The 24,274-nt window shown below is 42.3% G+C and overlaps 1 protein-coding gene across 8 annotated transcripts in view; it reads left to right on the top strand.

The window, feature by feature from the left end:
- The window catches only part of LOC138667080 (zinc finger protein 684-like), an 84,369-nt gene that overhangs the window by 38,326 nt on the left and 21,769 nt on the right, over nt 1-24,274 (top strand). For all 8 annotated transcript variants that reach the window (XM_069755367.1, XM_069755364.1, XM_069755362.1 and 5 more), the window contains one exon: nt 6,210-6,325. In XM_069755367.1, the coding sequence (XP_069611468.1) occupies nt 6,248-6,325 (78 nt within the window). In that variant the 5' untranslated portion in view covers nt 6,210-6,247. The remainder of the gene's footprint in view (nt 1-6,209; nt 6,326-24,274) is intronic.

Here is a 24,274-nt window from a genome sequence, read left to right as displayed (position 1 = left end):
CAAGGTTGCCACACACTGTTGTTGGTATGTTGGCCCATTCCTCCATGCAGATCTCCTCTAGAGCAGTGATGTTTTTGGCTTTTCGCTTGGCAACACGGACTTTCAACTCCCTCCAAAGGTTTTCTATAGGGTTGAGATCTGGAGACTGGCTAGGCCACTCCAGGACCTTGAAATGCTTCTTACGAAGCCACTCCTTCGTTGCCCTGGCGGTGTGCTTTGGATCATTGTCATGTTGAAAGACCCAGCCACGTTTCATCTTCAATGCCCTTGCTGATGGAAGGAGGTTTGCACTCAAAATCTCACGATACATGGCCCCATTCATTCTTTCATGTACCCGGATCAGTCGTCCTGGCCCCTTTGCAGAGAAACAGCCCCAAAGCATGATGTTTCCACCACCATGCTTTACAGTAGGTATGGTGTTTGATGGATGCAACTCAGTATTCTTTTTCCTCCAAACACGACAAGTTGTGTTTCTACCAAACAGTTCCAGTTTGGTTTCATCAGACCATAGGACATTCTCCCAAAACTCCTCTGGATCATCCAAATGCTCTCTAGCAAACTTCAGACAGGCCCGGACATGTACTGGCTTAAGCAGTGGGACACGTCTGGCACTGCAGGATCTGAGTCCATGGTGGCGTAGTGTGTTACTTATGGTAGGCCTTGTTACATTGGTCCCAGCTCTCTGCAGTTCATTCACTAGGTCCCCCCGCGTGGTTCTGGGATTTTTGCTCACTGTTCTTGTGATCATTCTGACCCCACAGGGTGGGATTTTGCGTGGAGCCCCAGATCGAGGGAGATTATCAGTGGTCTTGTATGTCTTCCATTTTCTAATTATTGCTCCCACTGTTGATTTCTTCACTCCAAGCTGGTTGGGTATTGCAGATTCAGTCTTCCCAGCCTGGTGCAGGGCTACAATTTTGTTTCTCGTGTCCTTTGACAGCTCTTTGGTCTTCACCATAGTGGAGTTTGGAGTCAGACTGTTTGAGGGTGTGCACAGGTGTCTTTTTATACTGATAACAAGTTTAAACAGGTGCCATTACTACAGGTAATGAGTGGAGGAAAGAGAAGACTCTTAAAGACGAAGTTACAGGTCTGTGAGAGCCAGAAATCTTGATTGTTTGTTTCTGACCAAATACTTATTTTCCACCATAATATGCAAATAAAATGTTAAAAAAACAGACAATGTGATTTTCTGGATTTTTTTTTCTCAGTTTGTCTCCCATAGTTGAGGTCTACCTATGATGTAAATTACAGACGCCTCTCATCTTTTTAAGTGGTGGAACTTGCACTATTGCTGACTGACTAAATACTTTTTTGCCCCACTGTATATATATATATATATATATATATATATATATATATATATATATATATATATATATATATATATATATATATATATATATATATATATATATAGTACAGACCAAAAGTTTGGACACACCTCATTTAAAGATTTTTCTGTATTTTCATGACTATGAAAATTGTACATTCACACTCAAGGTATCAAAACTATGAATTAACACATGTGGAATTATATACGTAACAAAAAAGTGTGAAACAGCTGAAATTATGTCTTATATTCTAGGTTCTTCAAAGTAGTGACCTTTTACTTTGATGACTGCTTTGCACACTCTTGGCATTCTCTTGATGAGCTTCAAGAGGTAGTTACCGGGAATGGTCTTCCAACAATCTTGAAGGAGTTTCCAGAGATGCTTAGCACTTGTTGGCCCTTTTGCCTTCACTCTGCGGTCCAGCTCACCCCAAACCATCTCGATTGGGTTCATGTCTGGTAACTGTGGAGGCCAGGTCATCTGGCGTAGCACCCCATCACTCTCCTTCTTGGTCAAATAGCCCTTACACAGCCTGGAGGTGTGTTTGGGGTCACTGTCCTGTTGAAAAATAAATTATGGTCCAACTAAACGCAAACCGGATGTAATAGCATGCCGCTGCAATATTCTGTGGTAGCTATGCTGGTTCAGTATGCCTTCAATTTTGAATAAATCCCCAACCGTGTCACCAGCAAAGCACCCCCAAACCATCACACCTCCTCCTCCATGCTTCACGGTGGGAACCAGGCATGTAGAGTCCATCCGTTCACCTTTTCTGGGTTGCACAAAGACACGGTGGTTGGAACCGAAGATATCAAATTTGGACTCATCAGACCAAAGCACAGATTTCCACTGGTCTAATGTCCATTCCTTGTGTTCTTTAGCCCAAACAAGTCTCTTTTGCTTGTTGCCTGTCCTTAGCAGGGGTTTCCTAGCAGCTATTTTACCATGAAGGCCTGCTGCACAAAGTCTTATTTTAACAGTTGTTGTAGAGATGTGTCTGCTGCTTGGACTCTGTGTGGCATTGACCTGGTCTCTAATATGAGCTGCTGTTAACCGTCTCTAATATGAGCTGCTGTTAACCTGCGATTTCTGAGGCTGGTGACTCGGATAAACTTATCCTCACAAGCAGAGGTGACTCTTGGTCTTCCTTTCCTGGGGCGGTCCTCATGTGAGCCAGTTTCTTTGTAGCGCTTGATGGTTTTTGCCACTGCACTTGGGGACACTTTCAAAGTTTTCCCAATTTTTCAGACTGACTGACCTTCATTTTTTAAAGTAATGATGGCCATTCGTTTTCTTTACTTACCGTATATACTCGAGTATAAGCCGACACGAGTATAAGCCGACCCCCCCCTAATTTTGCCACAAAAAACTGGGAAAACTTATTGACTCGAGTATAAGCCTAGGGTAGGAAATGCAGCAGCTACTGGTAAATTTAAAAAATAAAAATAGATGCTCCATACCGTTCATTATTGCCCCATAGATGCTCCATATACAACTGTGCTATATAGAATGCTCTGCACCGTTCATTATGACCCCATAGATGCTCCATAGAAAGCTGTGCCATATATATATTGCTCTGCACCGTTGATTATGGACCCATAGATGCTCCATATAAAGCTGTGCCATATAGAATGCTCTGCACTGTTCATTATGGCCCCATAGATGCTCCTTATAAAGCTGTGCCCCATATATATTGCTCTGCACCGTTGATTATGGCCCCATAGATGCTCCTTATAAAGCTGTGCCCCATATACAATGCTCTGCACCGTTGATTATGGCCCCATAGATGCTCCATATAAAGCTGTGCCCCATATAGAATGCTCTGCACCGTTGATTATGGCCCCATAGATGCTCCTTATAAAGCTGTGCCCCATATATATTGCTCTGCACCGTTGATTATGGCCCCATAGATGCTCCTTATAAAGCTGTGCCCCATATATTTATTGCTCTGCACCGTTGATTATGGCCCCATAGATGCTCCTTATAAAGCTGTGCCCCATATATTTATTGCTCTGCACCGTTGATTATGGCCCCATAGATGCTCCTTATAATGCTGTGCCATATAGAATGCTGCTGGTGCTGCAATTAAAAAAAAAAAAATCACATACCTCTCTTGCTCAGGATGCCAGAGCTTTCAATAATTACCTGCTCCTCGTGCGGCTCCGTCTCCAGCACTGACGCTCAGCAGAGGGCGCGCACTGACTACGTCACCGCGCCCTCTGACCTGAGCGTCACTGCTAGAGGACGCTGCAGACGGAGCCGCACCGGAGCGAGGAGCAGGTAAATATAGCGCAGCGCTGCGCACCCCGTATACTTACCTGCTCCTGACGCGGTCCCTGCAGTCCCTGGCTTCCCCGGCGCTGCAGCTTCTTCCTGTAATTGAGCGGTCACAGTTACCGATCATTTACAGCAATGAATATGCGGCTCCTCCCCTATGGGAGGTGGAGCCGCATATTCATTGCTGTAATGAGCGGTGCCATGTGACCACTCAGTACAGGAAGAATCTGCAGCGCCAGGGACTGCAGGGACCGCGCCAGGAGCAGGGAAGTATAACTACACAGCCCCGATCCCCCTCCCCTGCCGACCTCCCGGTATATGACTCGAGCATAAGCCGAGAGGGGGACTTTCAGCCCAAAAAAATGGGCTGAAAATCTCGGCTTATACTCGAGTATATACGGTAGCTGTTTTTTTCTTGCCATAATACAAATTCTAACAGTATATTCAGTAGGACTATCAGCTGTGTATCCACCAGACGTCTGCACAACACAACTGATGGTCCCAACCCCATTTATAAGGCAAGAAATCCCACTTATTAAATCTGACAGGGGACACCTGTGAAGTGAAAACCATTCCCGGTGATTACATCTTGAAGCTCATCAAGAGAATGCCAAGAGTTTGCAAAGCAGTCATCAAAGCAAAAGGTGGCTACTTTGAAGAACCTAGAATATAAGACATAATTTCAGTTGTTTCACACTTTTTTGTTAAGTATATAATTCCACATGTGTTGATTCATAGTTTTGATGCCTTCAGTGTGAATGTACAATTTTCATAGTCATGAAAATACAGAGCATGGAGAAAAGAAAGAAGACCAAAGAACTGTCTGAGGACTTGAGAAACCAAATTTTGAGGAAGCATGAGCAATCTCAAGGCTACAAGTCCATCTCCAATGAGCTGAATGTTCCTGTGTCTACCGTGCGCAGTGTCATCAAGAAGTTTAAAGCCCATGGCACTGGTGCTAACCTCCCTAGATGTGGACGGAAAAGAAAAATTGACAAGAGATTTCAACGCAAGATTGTGCGGATGTTGGATAAAGAACCTCGACTAACATCCAAACAAGTTCAAGCTGCCCTGCAGTCCGAGGGCACAACAGTGTCAACCAGTACTATCCATCGGCGTCTGAATGAAAAAGGACTGTATGGCAGGAGACCCAGGTAGACCCCACGTCTTACCCCGAGACATAAAAAAGCCAGGCTGGAGTTTGCCAAAACTTACCTGAAAAAGCCTAAAACGTTTTGGAAGAATGGTCAGATGAGACAAAAGTAGAGTTTTTTGGGCAAAGGCATCAACATAGTTTACAGGAGAAAAAAAGAGGCATTCAAAGAAAAGAACACGGTCCCTACAGTCAAACATGACGGAGGTTCCCTGATGTTTTGGGGTTGCTTTGCTGCCTCTGGCACTGGACTGCTTGACCGTGTGCATGGCATTATGAAGTCTGAAGACTACCAACAAACTTTGCAGCATAATGTAGGGCCCAGTGTGAGAAAGCTGGGTCTCCTTCAGAGGTCATGGGTCTTCCAGCTGGACAATGACCCAAAACACCCTTCAAAAAGCAATAGAAAATGGTTTGAGAGAAAGCACTGGAGACTTCTAAGGTGGCCAGCAATGAGTCCAGACCTGAATCCCATAGAACACCTGTGGAGAGATCTAAAAATGGCAGTTTGGAGAAGGCACCCTTCAAATATCAGGGACCTGGAGCAGTTTGCCAAAGAAGAATGGTCTAAAATTCCAGCAGAGCATTGTAAGAAACTCATTGATGGTTACCGGAAGCGGTTGGTCGCAGTTACTTTGGCTAAAGGTTGTGCAACCAAGTATTAGGCTGAGGGTGCCAATACTTTTGTCTGGCCCATTTTTGGAGTTTTGTGTGAGATGATCAATGTTTTGCTTTTTGCTTCATTCTCTTTTGTGTTTTTTCATTTAGGACAAATTAAATGAAGATAATACCAAATAATTTGTGTTTGAAATCATTTTCAGGAAGAAACTGAGTATTATCTAAAAGAATTGCAGGGGTGTCAATTATTTTGGCCACAACTGTATATACTGATACACTGTATATAATTTTCTAAGGCGTGTTATATTTGCACAAAAAAATAGAAACTATGTTATATTTTGACCTAATACTTGGGCGGTTCCTCTCGTACTCTGAAATCCAACTAAGGAGAATAGGCAGACCGCCCCTTTTATTTCTGTAGGTTTCCTGTTCCTAGGGGCAGATCACTTTCTCTCATGTGGGTGCTGTTGTGGACTAAATAAAAGAGCATTGCCAGTAAGTAATCTGGCTTTTTATGGGCTTGTCGTTGCTACGTTTTGGGTTCTCTTGAACTTTGGAAGTGTCCTCACGTATATTTTTGGGCCATATATAGGTTTTTCGTAATTATGCCATACACTAGACATAGGAAATACTAATATATAAGGGTTTTACAAAATGCTGACATACAATCTTGAATTGTCACCATAGTGAGACTGAAGTATGCACACATAAACGTACATGTGCAGTATAGTAAGCTGCCATTGAACCACCCGTACCCCAAAATGTTCATTATAAATCCCTGCATGTGTTTGCTGATTTCAAATCTCACTCCTCCATTTTCCTTGCAGGCTCCTAAAGTTATATAGCCCTGCCTGAACCCTTGAAGATGGATTACAGCAGGAAACTCTTGACTGAGAGGATATTAAATGTCACTTCGGAGATAATCTACCTGCTAACTGGAGAGGTGAGGGGTTCTGGGAATTATATGGCATTACACATTTATTTCTGTTAAAGGGGTTGTCCAGGTAAAATTTACATTTTGCAAGTGGCTTTGTATATTAAATATTAGTAAGTAAAGCTATACTCGTCTACCAACACTTACCAGGATCCAACACAGACCGCTCCACGGACGTTGTCACTGTAGTTTGGAATGACGCCATTCATTTCGTCATACAGTGTACCAAACAATGGCAAAAACATTCCAAGTGTCATAAAATGGTGAAATGAATGCAATTCTACCATTTTTGGGGAGGTTTTATTTTAACAGTGGTCATTGTGTGGCAACAATGATCTGGAAACATGAATGTCCATGTTAGTCCAAATACAGCAATACAAATCATGCATTGGTTTTTTCTTGATTGTTTTAGTTTTTTGTCTATTTAAGTGATGGGAAAAAAAGTAAGAATACTGTAAATGTTTTTGTTTTGTGTCACCATTTTTATTTTTATTTTTCATTGTAGCTGGAGCTGAGTGAGGGCTTGTTTTCCACAAAGTGAACTGAAAATACCAATTTTATCTACATACGATGCATCGATTGCTTATTATTAAAATTTTTTTAGGGAAGTGGGGTGCCCAAAAAATTCAACCCTGGAGTTTTGATTTTTTTTCTCTTTACACTGTTTACAAAGCAGGTTAATTCATTCCATATTTTAATAGATCAGACTTTTACGAACGTGGCAATGTTTTTTTTTCTTTTCTTTATTGTTTTTAACTGGGTAAGAAGTGAGTGATTTGACTTTTTATATATATTTTTTTTAAATATTTTTAAAAACTGTTTTTCACATAATTGTTTAGTCCACTTAGGCTTTTTTTGAACCTGCCATCATTTGATCGCTTATACTATATACTTCAGTACCACAATATTGTAGTATATACTGTAGTGTGAACCCCAGTTTCCTATGGAACTTAGCCTACAGTTGAGTTTCATAGGAAGACCAAGATGACGGTTAAGGGGGTCTTCAGTATACTGCCAGCAGTCATAGTAATCCATCCATCTTCTGTGATTGCATCAAAGGGGGCTGATGGGAGCTGATGCATGTGGGCATTAGCACATGTTTCTTTTAAACTCCAATTTCAGAAAGTGATAGCAGCATTTAGATGGTTAACAGCTGGAACTCAGCACCATTCCTACTTGTTAGAGACACATAATAGCTATCTAATATAGTCAGTATCTGCCGTGTGTGGAGGGAGCTTCAAGCAAATTGACATGTTGTTCGCATGAAGGAGTTAAACACTTACATTAAGTGTTAAAACGAACATCATTACATAGGGTATTATATCGCTCTTAGTACATTCTAGGGGTAAATCCTGGTGACAGGTTCCCTTTAACTGCTGCAGGGAAAATACAGTATTCTTTTCAGCCTTCTAGATGAGTAGCTGTTCACCTAATGCAAAGTCTGAGCCCGCCATAACAGGAACTAATTGTACAGGGCGGTTCTGACGTAGAGGGCGGTCCTTAGTGTTGCTGTAATAGTGCAGTGATTTATTACAAATGACAAGTCTGTATGTGGTTGTCTGTAATGTTATACTGTCGGTGAACAGTGATCCATGTCGGTGTTATAGGCTGTCATGAAAAGCAGTACCGAAGCGCACACTGACACAGTTACGACCCTTCTGACATGTCCTTATATCTACAAGCTGTCCAAGTTCGGAGGTTCGCTCCTTTCATTGCTCATCTAAGACATTATGGGAGCGTTATCAAGGTAAATGGGCCAGAATTCTGAAGCAATGTGCCCTAATGTGTCTTTTATGGCATTTTTATTTTCGGTTTTAGACATTTCTGCTCCTTGTCTGAGAAGAAGCATGGTCTAAGGCGCAAATCCAAGCAGCAAAATTTTTTGAGCAAATTTTTGGCATGGAGTAGGCTAATTTATAGGTGGCATTAACTATTAGACAGTCTAATAATGCACCAAATTTATCATATGACCTGAACATTATAAATTTGATGCATTTTTGGACTGTCAAGTCTTAGTTTGCAATACCTACACGTTTAGGCCCTGATACACATCAAATTAGTGTCGTCCAAACTCGCGGAAGTTGACAGAACCAACAGTCTAATGTGCATGGCTTTTCCGATCAGGAAGATGATGATCACACATGTCCATTTTCGGACTGCTAATTGAATTGTTCTCCCGGAGATAAGCCACCGGCCAGCATGTCAGTCAGCGGCTTTCACATAGAGAACATTGGAGTGACTTCTAAGATGGCTGTGGGCCGAAGCATCATTGCGCCAACAGCCATCCAATGTATATGTCTGGCTTTGACCATCTAGATAAATACACAAAGACAATAAACTCACCAGCCTGAATGTGGATTTGTGGTTGACAAAGCCGAGGCAGTAAATTAGTTTATTTTCCATTTGCTTTGGCTGTGACTAATGGTGATGTTGTGTCGCCTTCCCTTTCTCCTACATGCGAAATGTAAATATGACAAAAAGGAGGTCACATACAGGGGCTAATTTAGAAAGGCTGGGCTCCATTCTAATTTAAATATAACAAAACATATTAGCTAATAAAATGGAAAAAAAACAAAACAAAAATGTTTTATATGATGCGTACACTACATAAATAATCATGGTACATAGCAGTACATCAGTGACATACATGCCTATGGGTCTCGCAGATTATTCATGTGTTGTCAGTTGGAAGAGGTGACTAAGCCACTGCCATACATCTGTGATGGCGGCTCATTGACCTTGAGAATAAAGTATCGGCATGTTGAAATCAATCGATCTAGCCTGTTCCTTCATTTCCCTAACACCTGCGGAGATCACGTTCAGCAAACATTAATCCTATGTGTATGGGCAGCTAAATATTTAAATTACTACAGTATTATGTAGAGTTTGTGCACACTTTGCAGTTCTAATGTGGCTTGATGATGGTTTTGCCACAATTCTAGCAAAACTATAGCGAAAATCACTGGATGAACAAAAATCACAGTTAATTCCCCATCAAATCATTAGTCAATGTCCATTGGTGAATGTACCATAGGGAAACGCGTGCCCCCTTTCTTAGTCAACAGCACTAAAGTGCCAATAAATGGCAATTGGAAAATATTGGGATGCCAAAAAGGTGATTAATGACGTATGGGCAATGCTTTATAATTTTGCGGTGAATGGCATTTGTAATTCATCGCCCCTGTTTGTGTCTTTCTGTGACAGACAGATGCCCAAATTGTGAATACTGGCAATGTGGAACTAAGGAGGCACTAAAGAGGTAATGAATAGCAGAGGACACTGATACACTAAATTTTGTGCCCTTTTGACTTGTAACAAACTCGTGTGTTTTGCGACACTTGAAAAGGACGTTTCATCAATTTGGTATTGTTTAACTGTCCACATCATGGGAAAGTGGCTGCAGAGCTGAGTAAAACATGTTTTTTATATTTTAATTTCTCATTGTTGCAAATATTACCTTGTAAAGTTCAGCTACTAATCTATGTTAAATTCTACAGGGTGTTACCAGAAATTTCCAGATGTCATTTCACAGTGCTGTCAGATATCATTCTTCCCCCTCACTGACTGCTGTGAGATGATATCTGGAAGTGTTTGTAATGACTCATAACGCTGCACAGACTGTGTGGAGATACATAACTCAGCTCTGCAGTATCTCTATACAGTAGCTGCTGAGTTATGCATCATTTCAAACACTTAAAGATCTCATTTTGCATTGCAGTCAGCTCTCAGCCTAGCCCCAGTGTAGTAAGATGACATCTGGAAATGTTAGTAATGACACAGAACTCAGCTTTGCTATGTCTCAACACAGTAACAGCAGAGATCAGGGAGGAGGGAGAGTGTGTTCTTTTCTCTTCTGTATGACACTGACTGCTTATAATTTGTCAACCTCATGCAGAGAGACAAGTGCATCCGATAGATACAAATCTCTGGTAACACCCAGTTAAACTGTACCATATAATATAACCTAAATTATGCAAACTAATATCTCCGCAACAGAGAGAGAAATTAAAGAATATAAATACTCATCTCTGCATCCATTATTGCAAGATGTGCCAGATTAATATGCTCAATCAGGTGAAAAGTCTTCTTTAACCACCTTCACAACATATGATGTATATTTATGTCATACAGTGGGGAAAAAAGTATTTAGTCAGCCACCGATTGTGCAAGTTCTCCCACTTAAAAAGATGAGAGAGGCCTGTAATTGACATCATAGGTAGACCACAACTATGAGAGTCAAAATGAGAAAACAAATCCAGAAAATCACCTTGTCTGATTTGGCAAGATTTATTTTGCAAATTATGGTGGAAAATCAGTATTCTGTCTCCTAAAAACAGGCAAGATTTATGGCTCTCATAGACCAGTCTTCTTTAACCCCTTTCTGTCATCCGACATACTATTCTGTCCATGTGACCTGGGCCCTGATTCCCATGGACGGAATAGTATGTCACATGCGATCAGCCGCGCTTACAGGGGGATCGCGGCCAGGTGTCAGCTGGTTATCATAGCTGACACCCGATACCACGTGCCAGGAGTGGTCACGGATTGCTCCCGTGCTCCCGGTACTTTAACCCCCGGAACACTGCGATCAAACAAGATCGCAGCATTCCAGTGGCATAGAGAAGCATTGTGCAGGGAAGGGGTTCCCTGCGTGCTTCCCTGAGATTAGAACAACGCTATGTGATCGCGTTGTTCCGAGGGTCTCCCCCCTGCAGGCCTCTGGATCCAAGATGGCCTCGGGGTCCTTCCAGGTCCTGCAGGAATAAGTGGAATAACACGCGATCAAAAAGACGGATATAAATAAACATGGTAACGCTGAAAATGTCATCTTGTCACGTAAAAAAATGAGCCGCCATACAGCATCATCAGCAATAAAATAAATAAGTTATAGCTCTCAGAATAAAACGATGCAAAAACAATTATTTTATATAAAATAATTTTTATTGTATAAAAGCCCCAAAACATGAAAAAAATATAAATGAGGTATCGCTGTAATCGTACTGACCTGAAGAATAAAACTGCTTTATCCATTTTACCAAACGTGGACGGTATAAGCGCCCCCCAAAAGAAATTCATGAATTGCTGTTTTTTGTTCATTCTGCGTCCCAAAAATCAAAATAAAAAGTGATCACAAAATGTAATGTGCCCGGAAATAAATAAAAACGTCAACTCCTCCCGCAAAAAACAAGACCTCACATGACTCTGTGGGCCAAAATATGGAAAAATTATAGCTCTCAAAATGTGGTGATGCAAAAACTATTTATTGCAATAAAAAGCGTCTTTTAGCGTGTGACAGCTGCCAAACATAAAAACCCGCTATAATAACCCGCTATAAATAGTAAATCAAACCCCCCTTTTATCACCCCCTTAGTTAGGGAAAAATAATAAAATTTTAAAAATGTATTTCCATTTTCCCATTAGGGTTAGGGTTGGGGCTAGGGTTAGGGTTTGGATTAGGGTTGCGATTACGTTTACGGCTGGGATTAGGGTTAGGGGTGTTTCCGGGTTAGGGGTGTGGTTAGGGTTATGGTTAGGGTTGGGATTAGGGTTAATGGTGTGTTGGGGTTAGGGTTGGAGTTACAGTTGGGGTGTTTCCACTGTTTAGGCACATCAGGGGCTCAATTCAAGCCAATTCTGCATTGAAAAAGTAAAATGTTGCTCCTTCCCTTCCGAGCTCTGCCGTGCGCCCAAACAGTGGTTTACCCCAACATATGGGGTATCCGTGTACTCAGGACAAATTGGACAACAACATTGGTGGTCCAATTTCTCCTGTTACCCTTGGGAAAATAAAAATTTGGGGGCTAAGAAATCATTTTTGTTGGGAAAAAAATGATTTTTATTTTCACGGCTCTGCGTGAAACTTTAGTGAAACAATTGGGGGTTCAAAGTTCTCATAGCACATCTAGATAAGTTCCTTGAGGGGTCTAGTTTCCAAATGGCGTCACTTGTGGGGGTTTTCTACGGTTTAGGCACATCAGTGGCACATCAGTCTGCAAACGCAACATGACGGCCGCAGACCATTCTATCAAAGTCTGCATTCCAAAACTACGCTCCTTCCTTTCCGAGCTCTGCCATGTGCCCAAACAGTGTACTCAGGACAAATTGCACCACAACTTTTGGGGTCCAATTTCTCTGAATACCCTTGGGAAAATAAAAAATTGTGGGCTAAAAGATCTAGATAAGTTCCTTAGGGGGTCTACTTTCCAAAATGGTGTCACTTGTGGGGGGTTTTCACTGTTTAGGCACATCAGGGGCTCTCCAAACGCGACATGATGTCTGATCTCAATTCCAGCCAATTCTACGTTGAAAAAGTCAAATGGTGCTCCTTCCCTTCCGAGCTCTTCCGTGCGCCCAAACAGTGGTTTACTCCCACATATGGGGTATCTGCATACTCAGGACAAATTGCACAACAACTTTTTTGGGTCCAATTTCTCCTGTAATTTACAGATTGCCAAAGGCAAATAAATTCCTAACTAAGGATCCTAAAAATATCTTTTTAAACAGTTTAAAATAAGACTTAGTGCAGAATTTTATCAGTGTGCTTATGCTGGGCCAAGAGCGTACTAGTAGCAAAACTCATGTCTCATTAATTTGCTCATAGCAATAATCATGTCCACTGGCAGTATTCATTGGTAAGGGATCAGGTGTGGCCGCTACCTATAACCCATCTAATCCCCCTACACATGCACTGATAATGCTATTAAAATTGCTCTTAAAGCCTCCCCAACATGTTTCACCAACTATACTGGCTTCATCTGGGATTGAGGCTACAATGAGTGCAAAAGAGGTTACTAGACCTTTTAAGACTTAGGGTCTGATGTATATAAGGTCAGCCAAGTACTAGTACGCTCTTGGCCCAGCATAAGCAAACTGATAGTGCAGAATTTTACTCAGGACAAATTGCATAATAACCTTTGGGTTCCAATTTTTCCTGTTACCCTTGAGAAAATAAAAAAAATTTGATCTGAAATAATTTTTTTGTGAAAAAAGTTAAATGTTCATTTTTTTTTTTTTAAACATTCCAAAATTTCCTGTGAAACACCTGAACAGTTAATAAACTTCTTGAATGTGGTTTTGAGCACCTTGAGGGGTGCAGTTTTTAGAATGGTGTCACTTTTGGGTATTTTCTATCATATAGACCCCTCAAAGTGACTTCAAATGTGATGTGGTCTCTAAAAAAAACAAATGGTGTTGTAAAAATGAGAAATTGCTGGTCAACTTTTAACCCTTATAACTCCCTAACAAAAAAAAAATTGTTGGTTCCAAAATTGTGCTGATGTAAAGTAGACATGTGGGAAATGTCACTTATTACCGTACATACGGTTATAGTATAAGCCGACCCGAGTATAAGCCGACCACCCTAATTTTGCAACAAAAAAATGGAAAAACGTATGGACTCGAGTATTAGCCTAAGGTGGAAAATGCAGCAGCTACCGGTAAATGTCAAAAATAAAAATAGATACCCATAAAAGTAAAATTAATTGAAATATCAGTTGGTTAAGTGTTTTTGAATATCCATATTGAATCAGGAGCCCCATATAATGCTCCATACTGTTCATTATGGCCCCATAAGATGCTCCATACAAAATAGGCCCCATATAATGCTCCATACAGTTCATTATGGCCCCATAAGATGCTCCATATACAAATATGCCCCAAATAATGCTCCATGCAGTTCTTTATGGCCCCATAGATGCTCCATATAATGCTCCATGTGGAGGGTTGGGGCTAAAGTTAGGGTTAGAGTTGGGGCTAAAGTTTGGGTTGGGGATAGGGTTGGGGCTAAACTTAGGGTTCGGGATAGGGTTTGGATTACGTTTACGGTTGGGTTAGGGGTGTGTCAGGGTTAGGGGTGTGGTTAGGGTTATGGTTAGGGTTGGGATTAGGGTTAGGGGTGTGTTGGGGTTAGGGGTGTGGTTAGGGTTATGTATAGGGTTGGGATTAGGGGTGTGTTCGGGTTAGGGGTGTGGTTAGGGTTATGGTTAGGGTTGGGATTATGGTTAGGGGTGTGTTGGGGTTAGGTGTGTGTTGGAGTTAGGGGTGTGGTTAAGGTTATGGTTAGGGTTGGGATTAAGGTTAGGGGTGTGTTCGGGTTAGGGGTGTGGTTAGGGTTGGGATTAGGGTTAGAGGTGTGTTAGGGTTGGAGTTAAAATTGGGGGGGTTCCACTCTTTAGGCATATCAGGGGCTCTGCAAACGTAACATGACGTCCAATCTCAATTCCATCTAATTCTGCGTTAAAAAGTCAAACGCTACTCCTTCCCTCCCGAGCTCTGCCGTGCGCCTAAACAGTGGTATACCCCCACATATGGGGTATCAGCGTACTCTGGACAAATTGGACAACAACTTTTGTGGTCCAATTTCTCCTGTTACCCTTGGGAAAATAAAAACTTGGGGGCTAAAAAATCATTTTTGTGGGAAATAAAAGATTTTTTATTTTCACGGCTCTGTTTTATAAACTTTAGTAAAACACTTGGGGGTTCTAAGTTCTCACAATGCATCTAGATAAGTTCCTTGGGGGGGTCTAGTTTCCAATATGGGGTCACTTGTGGGGAGTTTCTACTGTTTAGGTACATCAGGGACTCTGCAAACGTAATGTGACGCCCACAGACCATTCCATCAAAGTCCAAAGTGCATTCCAAAATGCCACTTCTTCCCTTCCGAGCCCCGACGTGTGCCCAAACAGTAGTTTTCTCCCACATATGGGGTATCAGCGTACTCAGGACAAATTGCACCACAATGTTTGGGGTCCAATATCTCCTGTTACCCTTGGGAAATTACAAAACTAAGGGCTAAAAAATCATTTTTGTGGAAAAAAATTTTTTTTAATTTTCACGGCTCTACATTATAAACTTTAGTGAAACAATTGGAGATTCAAAGTGCTCACCACACATCTAGATAAGTTCCTTTGGTTTCCAAAATGGGGTCACTTGTAGGGGGTTTCCACTGTTTAGGCACATCAGGGGCTCTCCAAACACGACATGCCGTCTGATCTCAATTCCATACAAATCTGCGTTGAAAAAGTCAAACGGTGCTCCTTCCCTTCCAAGCTCTGCCATGCGCCCAAACAGTGGTTTACCCCCACATCTGGAGCATCCGCGTACTCAGGACAAATTGCACAACAACTATTGGGGTCCAATTTCTCCTGTTACCCTTGGTAAAATAAAACAAATTGGATCTGAAGTAATTTTTTAAACTTTTTTAAATGTTTAAAAAAGTTAAATGTCCTTTTTTTAAAAAAAAAAAAAACATTCCAAAAACTCCTGTGAAGCACCTGAAGGGTTAATAAACTTCTTAAATGTGGTTTTGAGCACTTTGAGGGGTGCAGTTTTTAGAATGGTGTAAATTTTTGGTATTTTCTATCATATAGACCCCTCAAAGTGACTTTAAATGTGCTATGGTCCCTAAAAAAAAAAAAAAAAAAAGGGAAGTGTTACTTATTAAGTATTTTGTGTAACATATCTCTGTGATTTAAGGGCATGAAAATTAAATGTTGGAAAATTGCAAAATTTTCTAAATTTTCGCCAAATTTCCGTTTTTTTCAGAAATAAATGCAAGTAATATCAAAGAAATTTTAACACTATCATGAAGTACAATATGTCACGAGAAAATCGTGTCACAATCACCGGGATCCGTTGAAGCGTTCCAGAGTTATCATCTCATAAAGGGACAGTGGTCAGAATTATAAAAATTGGCCTGGTCATTAACATGCAAACCACCCTTGGGGGTAAAGAGGTTAAGACATGTCCCCCTGCTTAAGCCAGTAAATAAAACCAATATAGACAACAATGCACAATGTTAAGGATCTATAAACACCTGTGTCCATGCAGGGAATTATGTGTAAGAAGTTCAGTGCAAAATTATTTCATCAAAAATTAACAAAACCTTTTTTTTAGGGACCACCTCACATTTGAAGTGAGTTTGGGAGGTCAATATAACAGAAAATACCCAAAATTGACTCCATTCTAAAACTGCACCCCTCAGTCTGCTCAAAACCACATTCAAGAAGTTAAACCCTTTAGGTTTTTCACGAAAACTAAAGCAATGTCGAAGGAAAAAAATGAACATTACTTTTTTCACAAAAAATTTACTTTAGACCCAAACTTTTTTATTTTTACAGGGGTAACAGGAGAAAATGTACCACAAAATTTGCTGTGCAATTTCTCTTGAGTGCACCGATACCCCATATGTGGGCAGGGCTCTGAAGGGAAGGAGCACTGTTGTACCTAATCAGTGGAAACCCCCCAATTTTAACTCCAAACCTCACACAGGGCCAACCCCAGCACACCTCTAACCCTAATCCCAACCCTAACCCCAGCACCACCCTATCCACAACCCCAGCCCCAACCCTAAACTTAGCCCCAATTCTAAACCTAGCCCCAACCCTAACCCTAGCTCTAACCCCAACCCCAACCCTAACCCTAATGGAAAAATGGAACAAAATACTTTTTATTTTATTATTTTAATCGAACTAAGGGGGTGATAAAAGGGGGTTTGGTTTACTTTTTTTTTTTTATTATTTTGATCACTGTGATAACGTTTATCACAGAGCTCAAAATTAACACAAAAGGAAAAATCTATTGTTGCCAAGTACCGGCCGGCAGATCTCAGCGGGCACACTGCTAATGCACCCGCCATATTCTTCCGGGAAGATAATGTGGATTGCCGGGAGACGGAGCTGGAGGGTCTGGGGATGGCAGAGGTACCGATGGGGCTCGGGGGACCTCGTTTTTCTCTCCTCTGGTATTCTAGATCATATCAGAGGAGAGAAAAATGAAAGGGAAATCTGACTTTTTTTGCGATTGTTGTTATTCATTCAATAACGGCGATCACAAGACTGGGGACGGTAAAAAAAACAACCCGACTCTGGGGGAGTGATATACCCTTATTTCTTGGCACTGAGGAATAAGGCCCCTTAACTGTCACCGTTAAAAGGCGTATTGGCGGTCGTTAAGTGATTAATGTTATGTCTCTTGGAAGAAGGAAAGGGAAAATGAAAACGGAAAATGACCATATCGTGAAGGTGTTAAATAGATTACTCAGCCCCCCACAAAATGCTATGTTACAAAAAGCCACATTAATAAAACAATATAAATTGAGCGAATAGATACCCAGATGTACTATGATGATATCTGGTTTGTACTTATGCAATGCATTAAGAATTGTATAAAGATACATATTAATACTAGAGTCTGTGTTGCTCAGAGTATTTGCAGATACACTTGTCAAGAATGAAATGCTCATCAACAAAAACTGAACAGTGACAAGGATACACAAATACAGAGCTGTGTAAGCACAAGATCTGTGCCTGCCAAGGCAGGACAACACTCCCTCAATGCGTGTTACAGTTCTAATATTGATGGCCATTTTATTCTGAATGCATGTAAGTGCATATACCTTAAGTAGTAATATGGATTTTATTGGCAATGTAGAAGTATAAACCAGATTTAACCTTCATACATTTCAGGTACGTTTCTGATCAATCTACAATGTTTTTTGGTAATGTGGTTTAATAAAGATTAAAGTGATTTCCCAGTTCAAAAACATATTCTGAGTGTGTCCACAGCTGGATTTTAACCCCTTTCTGACTTTGGGCATAATAGTACGCCCACGTCGGAATCCCTCCCTTTTGATGTGGGCTCCGGCGCTGAGCTCACTTCTTTCCTGGCACATGTCAGCTGTTTTGAACAGCTGACATGTGTCTCTTACCGCTGCCGGTGGCATTGCGATCCACCTGCGGCTGTTAACCCATTAAATGCTGCTGTCAATCTCTGACAGCAGCATTTAACTCGCGCTTCCGGTAAGCGCGTTAGAAATCCCACCGATTGGTGACCCCTCCATGTGCTTGTGGGCCACTGATGGGTTGGCGTGACAACCAGAGGTCTCCAGCAGACCTCTATCGTTGTCATAGCCAGATTGCTATGAGCACCGCCCGGTGGACAGCGCTTATAGCAAGTAAGCATTTCTGCTACACACAGGCGATCTGATCTTCACCTGTATGTAGCAGATGCCAATATGCAAAAAGTAAAAAAAAAAAATAAATACCGTATATACTCGAGTATAAGCTGACCCGAGTATAAGCCAGGGCACCTAATTTTGCCACGGAAAACTGGGTAAGTTTATTGACTTGAGTATAAGTCTGGTATGCATTGTCCCCTCATCCCTGTCCTGCTATGTGTGGCTCCCCCGTCCTGTCCTGGAATGCGTGGCTCCCCCCGTCCTGTCCTGGTATACGTGGCTTCCCCCTTCTTGTCCTGGTATGTGTGGCAACTTCATCCTGTCCTGGTATGTGTGGCAACCCCATCCTGTCGTGGTATGTGGCTCCCCCATTTTGTCCTGGCATGTGTGGCTCCCCCGTTGTATGCATGGCTCCACAGTCCCGCATGGCTCCCACGGTCCCGCATGGCTCACACCTCCCCCCCATCCTCAGCTGTTACGTGGTACCGCTCATTAAGGCAATGAATATGCGCTCCATGCCTATGGGAGTGGAGATGCGTGCATATTCATTACCTTAATGAGTGATACCACCTGACCGCTGAGCACAGTAATAGGAAGAGCTGCCAGCACCAGGATAGAGATGCAGGGACAGAGATGCAGCGACGGTGGTTGAGTATAGATGTCTTCTGGAACCCTGCAGCTGTCACTGTGCTACAGCCACCGAGTCCCCGCTCACCCTCCTCCACTGGCTTTCTGGACAATGACTCATGTATAACCCGATGGGCATGTTTTCAGCACAAAAAAATGTGCTGAAAATCTTGACTTATACACGAGTATATACGGTATTAAAAAAAATATAAAAGTTCAAATCACCCCCTTTCGCCCCATTCAAATTATAAAAAAAATCAAGCATACACATATTTGGTATCGCCGCATAGAGAATAGCCTGCTCTATCAATATGAAAAAAGAATTAACCTGATCGGTAAACGGCGTAATGAGAAAAACATTAAAAACGCCATACTTACATTTTTTTTCTTGCCCGCTATATTGCAGTAAAATGCAATATTGAGCGATCAAAAGATCGTATCTGCACCAAAATGGCATCAATAAAGCTCAGCACGCAAAAATAAGCCCTCACTCATCCCCAAATCAAGAAGAATGGAGACGCTACAGTTCTCGGGAAAATGGTATCTTTTTTTTAACCAAAGTTTGGTTAATGTTTGAGTCTATGAACTTGTAATGACCTGGAGAATCATAATGGCAAGTCAGTTTTATCATTTAGTGAACATGGCAAAGAGAAAATAAACCTGTGAATTTACACTTTTTTTGCAATTTCACCGGAATTTGTTTCCCGTTTTCCATTACACAATATATTAAAACCAATGGTGTTGTTCAAAAGTTCAAATTGTCCAGCAAAAAAACAAACTCTCACATGGTCATTTTGCCGCAAAAGTTAAAAAGTTATGTATCTTGGAAGAAGGGGAGCAAAAAATGAAAATACCTCCGGTCATTAAGGGGTTAATGGAAAGTTGAGTGGAAGGAAAAAAGTGGTAGAAAAAGGTGCACAAGCAACCGGGATAACCGCAGCCTTGAAAGGATTGCTAAGAAAAAGGCATTCAAAAATTTTAGGGAGATTCACAACGAGTGGACTGCTGCTGGAGTCATTGCTTCAAGAGCCACCACACACAGACAGATGTATCCAGGACATGGGCTACAAGTGTCGCATTCCTTGTGTCAAGCCACTCATGACCAATAAACAAAGCCAGAAGCATCTTACCTGGGCCAAAGAGAAAAAGACCCGGACTGTTGCTCAGTGGTCCAAGGTGTTTCATTTCATTTGGAAATCAAGGTCCCAGAGTCTGGAAGAAGAGTGGAGAGGCACACAATCTATGCCCATAGATGCAGTAATTGATGCAAAAGGAGCTCCGACCAAGCATTGAGTGCAATTACTGAACATACATTTCAGTAGGCCAACATTTTGGATTTTAAAATCATTTTTCAAGCTGGTGTTATAAAGTATTCTAATTTACTGAGATAATGACTTTTGGGTTTTCATTTGCTGTAAGCCATAATCATCAACATTAACAGAAATAAACACTTGAAATCACTCTTTGTAATTACTCTATACAGGGTGGGCCATTTATATGGAAATGTAACGCCCGCCAGGGCCGTGAGGTACTCGGTACCGGGTCCGGTACTTAAAGGGATGTGTTGCGGTGGCGGTGACCCAGTCCGTGACCCTGGGCACCCATATTAAAGGCAGTGTTCCCCAAGTTCGGTCCTCAAGAGCCACCAACAGGTCGTGTTTTCAGGATTTCCTTAGTATGACACAGGTGATGGAATTGTTGCCTGTCTAGGTGATGGAATTCTCACCTGGGCAATACTAAGGAAATCCTGAAAACATGACCTGTTGGTGGCTCTTTAGGACCGAACTTGGGGAACACTGCGTTAAAGGGATGGTCTTTAAAGGGGTTAGTTGAATAATAAAAGTTCGTTTGTGACGCCACCTGTGGTATTCGGTCAGTGTGGACCAACGCTGCTTAAAGGGGTCCTCTGGGGTGATGTAATGGTAGCTAGATGGTATAACTTCCCAGAGGTAAAGTAGGTCCACAGGGCTCCCGGTGAATAGATGGAGGATGGTGAGTGGTGCAGTAAAGAACAAAGGACACAGTTGTGCAGTCTCTTTACCTGGTTTACTGATGGTAGCATGTAGAAAAGCTGCGGAGACACCATCACGTGTTTCTCAACGCAAGCAATAAATAGCCAAGTCTTTCACCGGGAAGGAACAATCACGGGAATGGCAGCATCCAAAAAGGAAAACCACCTATGCCAAAACATGGTATCCATCCACTGACAGCTGTTTCGGGGTATTTGCCCCTCATCAGTGTGAAGTAGGAAACTGGCTATTAAGAGCAGTGCCTAGTCAAAGGACTATAAACATGAATGACCTCGGGGAGATCAAAACATCCAACACCGCGGAGACACCATCACGTGTTGCTTAACGCAGTGATCCAGAACACTGCTCCCATCCCTTATGGGAAATATGCAAATGCATGTAGAAAAGCCGCTGAGACACCATCACGTGTTTCTCAACGCAAGCAATAAATAGCCAGATCTTTCACCGGGAAGGAACAACCACGGGAAGGGCAGCATCCAAAAAGGAAAACCGCCTATGCCAAAACATGGTATGCATCCACAGACAGCTGTTTCGGGGTATTTGCTGCTCATCAGTGTGGAGTAGGAAACTGGCTATTAGGAGCAGTGCCTAGTAAAAGGACTATAAACATTCATCGAGGTCATTCATCCTTATGTTTATAGTCCTTTTACTCACTCGTCACGGCCCCTCACTCGTCTCTCTGTCTCAGACTGCTCCAGTCTGCTGTGTTGCACCAACTGTCTGCTCTCTCCAACTGCCTAGTAACTAACTCCTCCTGACCAGAGACAGCAGCTCCCCTGAAGTCGGGTGTAGAGCTCCCCCTTCTGGCCTGGAGTTAAAACAGTGTTGTGTGCTTTGTGGTTACCTGATAAAAGGAATCCTTCATCACTTCCAAGCATGACATCACTCTCCCCGTGAGGAAAGCAATGCCACTGTGACAACCAGGAGCCTGGGGCGTCACAGATACACTTAAATAAAATGGTAATGGTTGGTGATATCAACTTCCTGTTTGTGGCACATTAGTATATGGGAGGGGAAAACACATTATAGGTGTCTGGTCTGAGCATTCCTACATCAACAGTTTCCTGGAAAGTGGATTGGTCATCTTGGGCAAGTTGAATGGACACCAAGGTCTCCCAATCTGATCCCCTTAGGGTACCGTCACACTATACGATTTACCTACGATCACGACCAGCAATATGACCTGGCCGTGATCGTAGGTAAATCGTAGTGTGGTCGCTGGGGAGCTGTCACACAGACAGCTCTCCAGCGACCAACGATGCCGAGGTCCCTGGGTAACCAGGGTAAACATCGGGTAACTAAGCGCAGGACCGCGCTTAGTTACCCGATGTTTACCCTAGTTACAAGCGTTAAACTAAAAAAAAAAAAACAGCACATACTTACATTCTGGTGTCCGTCAGGTCCCTTGCAGTCTGCTTCCCGCACTCAGTGACTGCCGGCCGTAAAGTGAAAGTGAAAGCACAGCCGCTGTGCTCTGCTTTCACTTAACGGCCGGCAGTCACAGTGCGGGAAGCAGACGGCAAGGGACCTGACGGACACCAGAATGTAAGTATGTGCTGTTTGTTTGTTTTTAGTTTAACGCTTGTAACCAGGATAAACATCGGGTAACTAAGCGCGGTCCTGCGCTTAGTTACCCGATGTTTACCCTGGTTACAAGCGAACGCATCGCTGGATCGCATCGCTAGATCGGTGTCACACACACCGATCTAGCGATGACAGCGGGAGATCCAGCGATGAAAGAAAGTTCCATACGATCTGCTACGACGTACGATTCTCAGCAGGATCCCTGATCGCTGCTGCGTGTCAGACACAGCGATATCGTAACGATATCGCTGGAACGTCACGAATCGTACCGTCGTAGCGATCGAAATGTTATAGTGTGACGGTACCCTTAGACTTTTATCTTTGGGGTCATCTGAAGACAATTGACTCTGCTGTGAAGATACGAGATGTGCAGCATCTGAAACAATGGATATTGGACGCCTGTGCTAGCATTTCTTCTGCGGTGTTGCTATCAGTGTGTCAAGAGTGGGAGAAGAGGGTTGCATTGACAATCCAACACAATGGGCAGCACTTTGAACACAATTTATAAGTGGTCATAAACCTGTAAATAACTCATGAAAGAATAAAGTTATGTTAAAACTAAGCACACCATTGTTTATCTTGTGTAATTCTCAATAAGTTTGATGTGTTACATGACCCTCTTCCCATTAGAAAAAAAAAAAGTTGGATCCAAAATGGCCAACTTCAAAATGGCCACCATGGTCACCACCCATCTTGAAAAGTTCCCCCCTCCCGTATACTAATGTGCCACAAACAGGAAGTTGATATCACCAACCATTCCCATTTTATTTAGGTGTATCCATATAAAAAGGCCCACCCTGTATAATATGAGTTTCACATTTTGTATTGAAGAACTGAAATAAATAAACTTTTTTTATGATATTCTAATTTTGTGAGAAGTACCTGTATATAAATGCCAGGTGATGGCACAAACTAGGTCTGTGTCAGGAAGATATGAATTATTCTCCATTGTTTTGGAGATACAAGCAGAGCTGGCCAACTACTCCTCCCATCATTGGTTTCTCTCTGAGTGGTGATGAGCGAGTGTTTTCGTTGCTCGGGTTTTCGCGAGCACGCTCGGATGACCTCCAAGTATTTATGACTGCTCAGAGATTTAGTTTTCCTTGCCGCAGCTGGGTGATTTGTGGCTACTATACAACTTGATTGCATGTGGGGATTCCCTAGCACCCAGGCAACCCCCACATGTACTCAGCCTGGCTAGTAGTTGTAAAGCATCCAGCTGCCACGATGAAAACTAAATCTCCGAGCAGTCATAAACACTCGGGGGAAAACCCGAGCAACGAGTACACTTGCTCTTCACTATCTATGACCAAATCCTTCATGCAGCCCCTCTCACCCCCCGCCTGTGAATTTCCACTCCCCCTCCGTTCAGGCAGATGGTCAGCTCTGAAATGTGGGTTTTATCGCCTGCTAGTACTAGCAGAGCTGAATGTGTTCTTTCCCTCCAAAAACCTCTTTGTCTTATAAGCCAAACACTCAAAGTCCAGTTCAATAATACACATTAATTCCAGAACCATGAAAATTAGATTTCAAGGATCTGGGCACTTGGGGCTACGCATGACAGCGTTTTGCAGCATTTAGGGCTATCAGAACCTGGGAAATGAGTTTCTGCCCACCAGCAAATCACAGACATACCGTGTTTGGACTCTAAAGAATGGTAAAATTGCAGGGGAAAAATTTTGCCAATATTGTTGGCCTGGGAGCTTCCAGGCCAAAGATATGGAGAAAAGAAGTCATTGATAACTTTCCAAGCTTTGGGTT

This window comes from Ranitomeya imitator, chromosome 2 (assembly GCF_032444005.1).
Source record: "Ranitomeya imitator isolate aRanImi1 chromosome 2, aRanImi1.pri, whole genome shotgun sequence".
NCBI lineage: Eukaryota > Metazoa > Chordata > Amphibia > Anura > Dendrobatidae > Ranitomeya > Ranitomeya imitator.
Note: the sequence above shows the minus strand (reverse complement) of the source record. Positions and strands in the feature narration are given on the sequence as shown.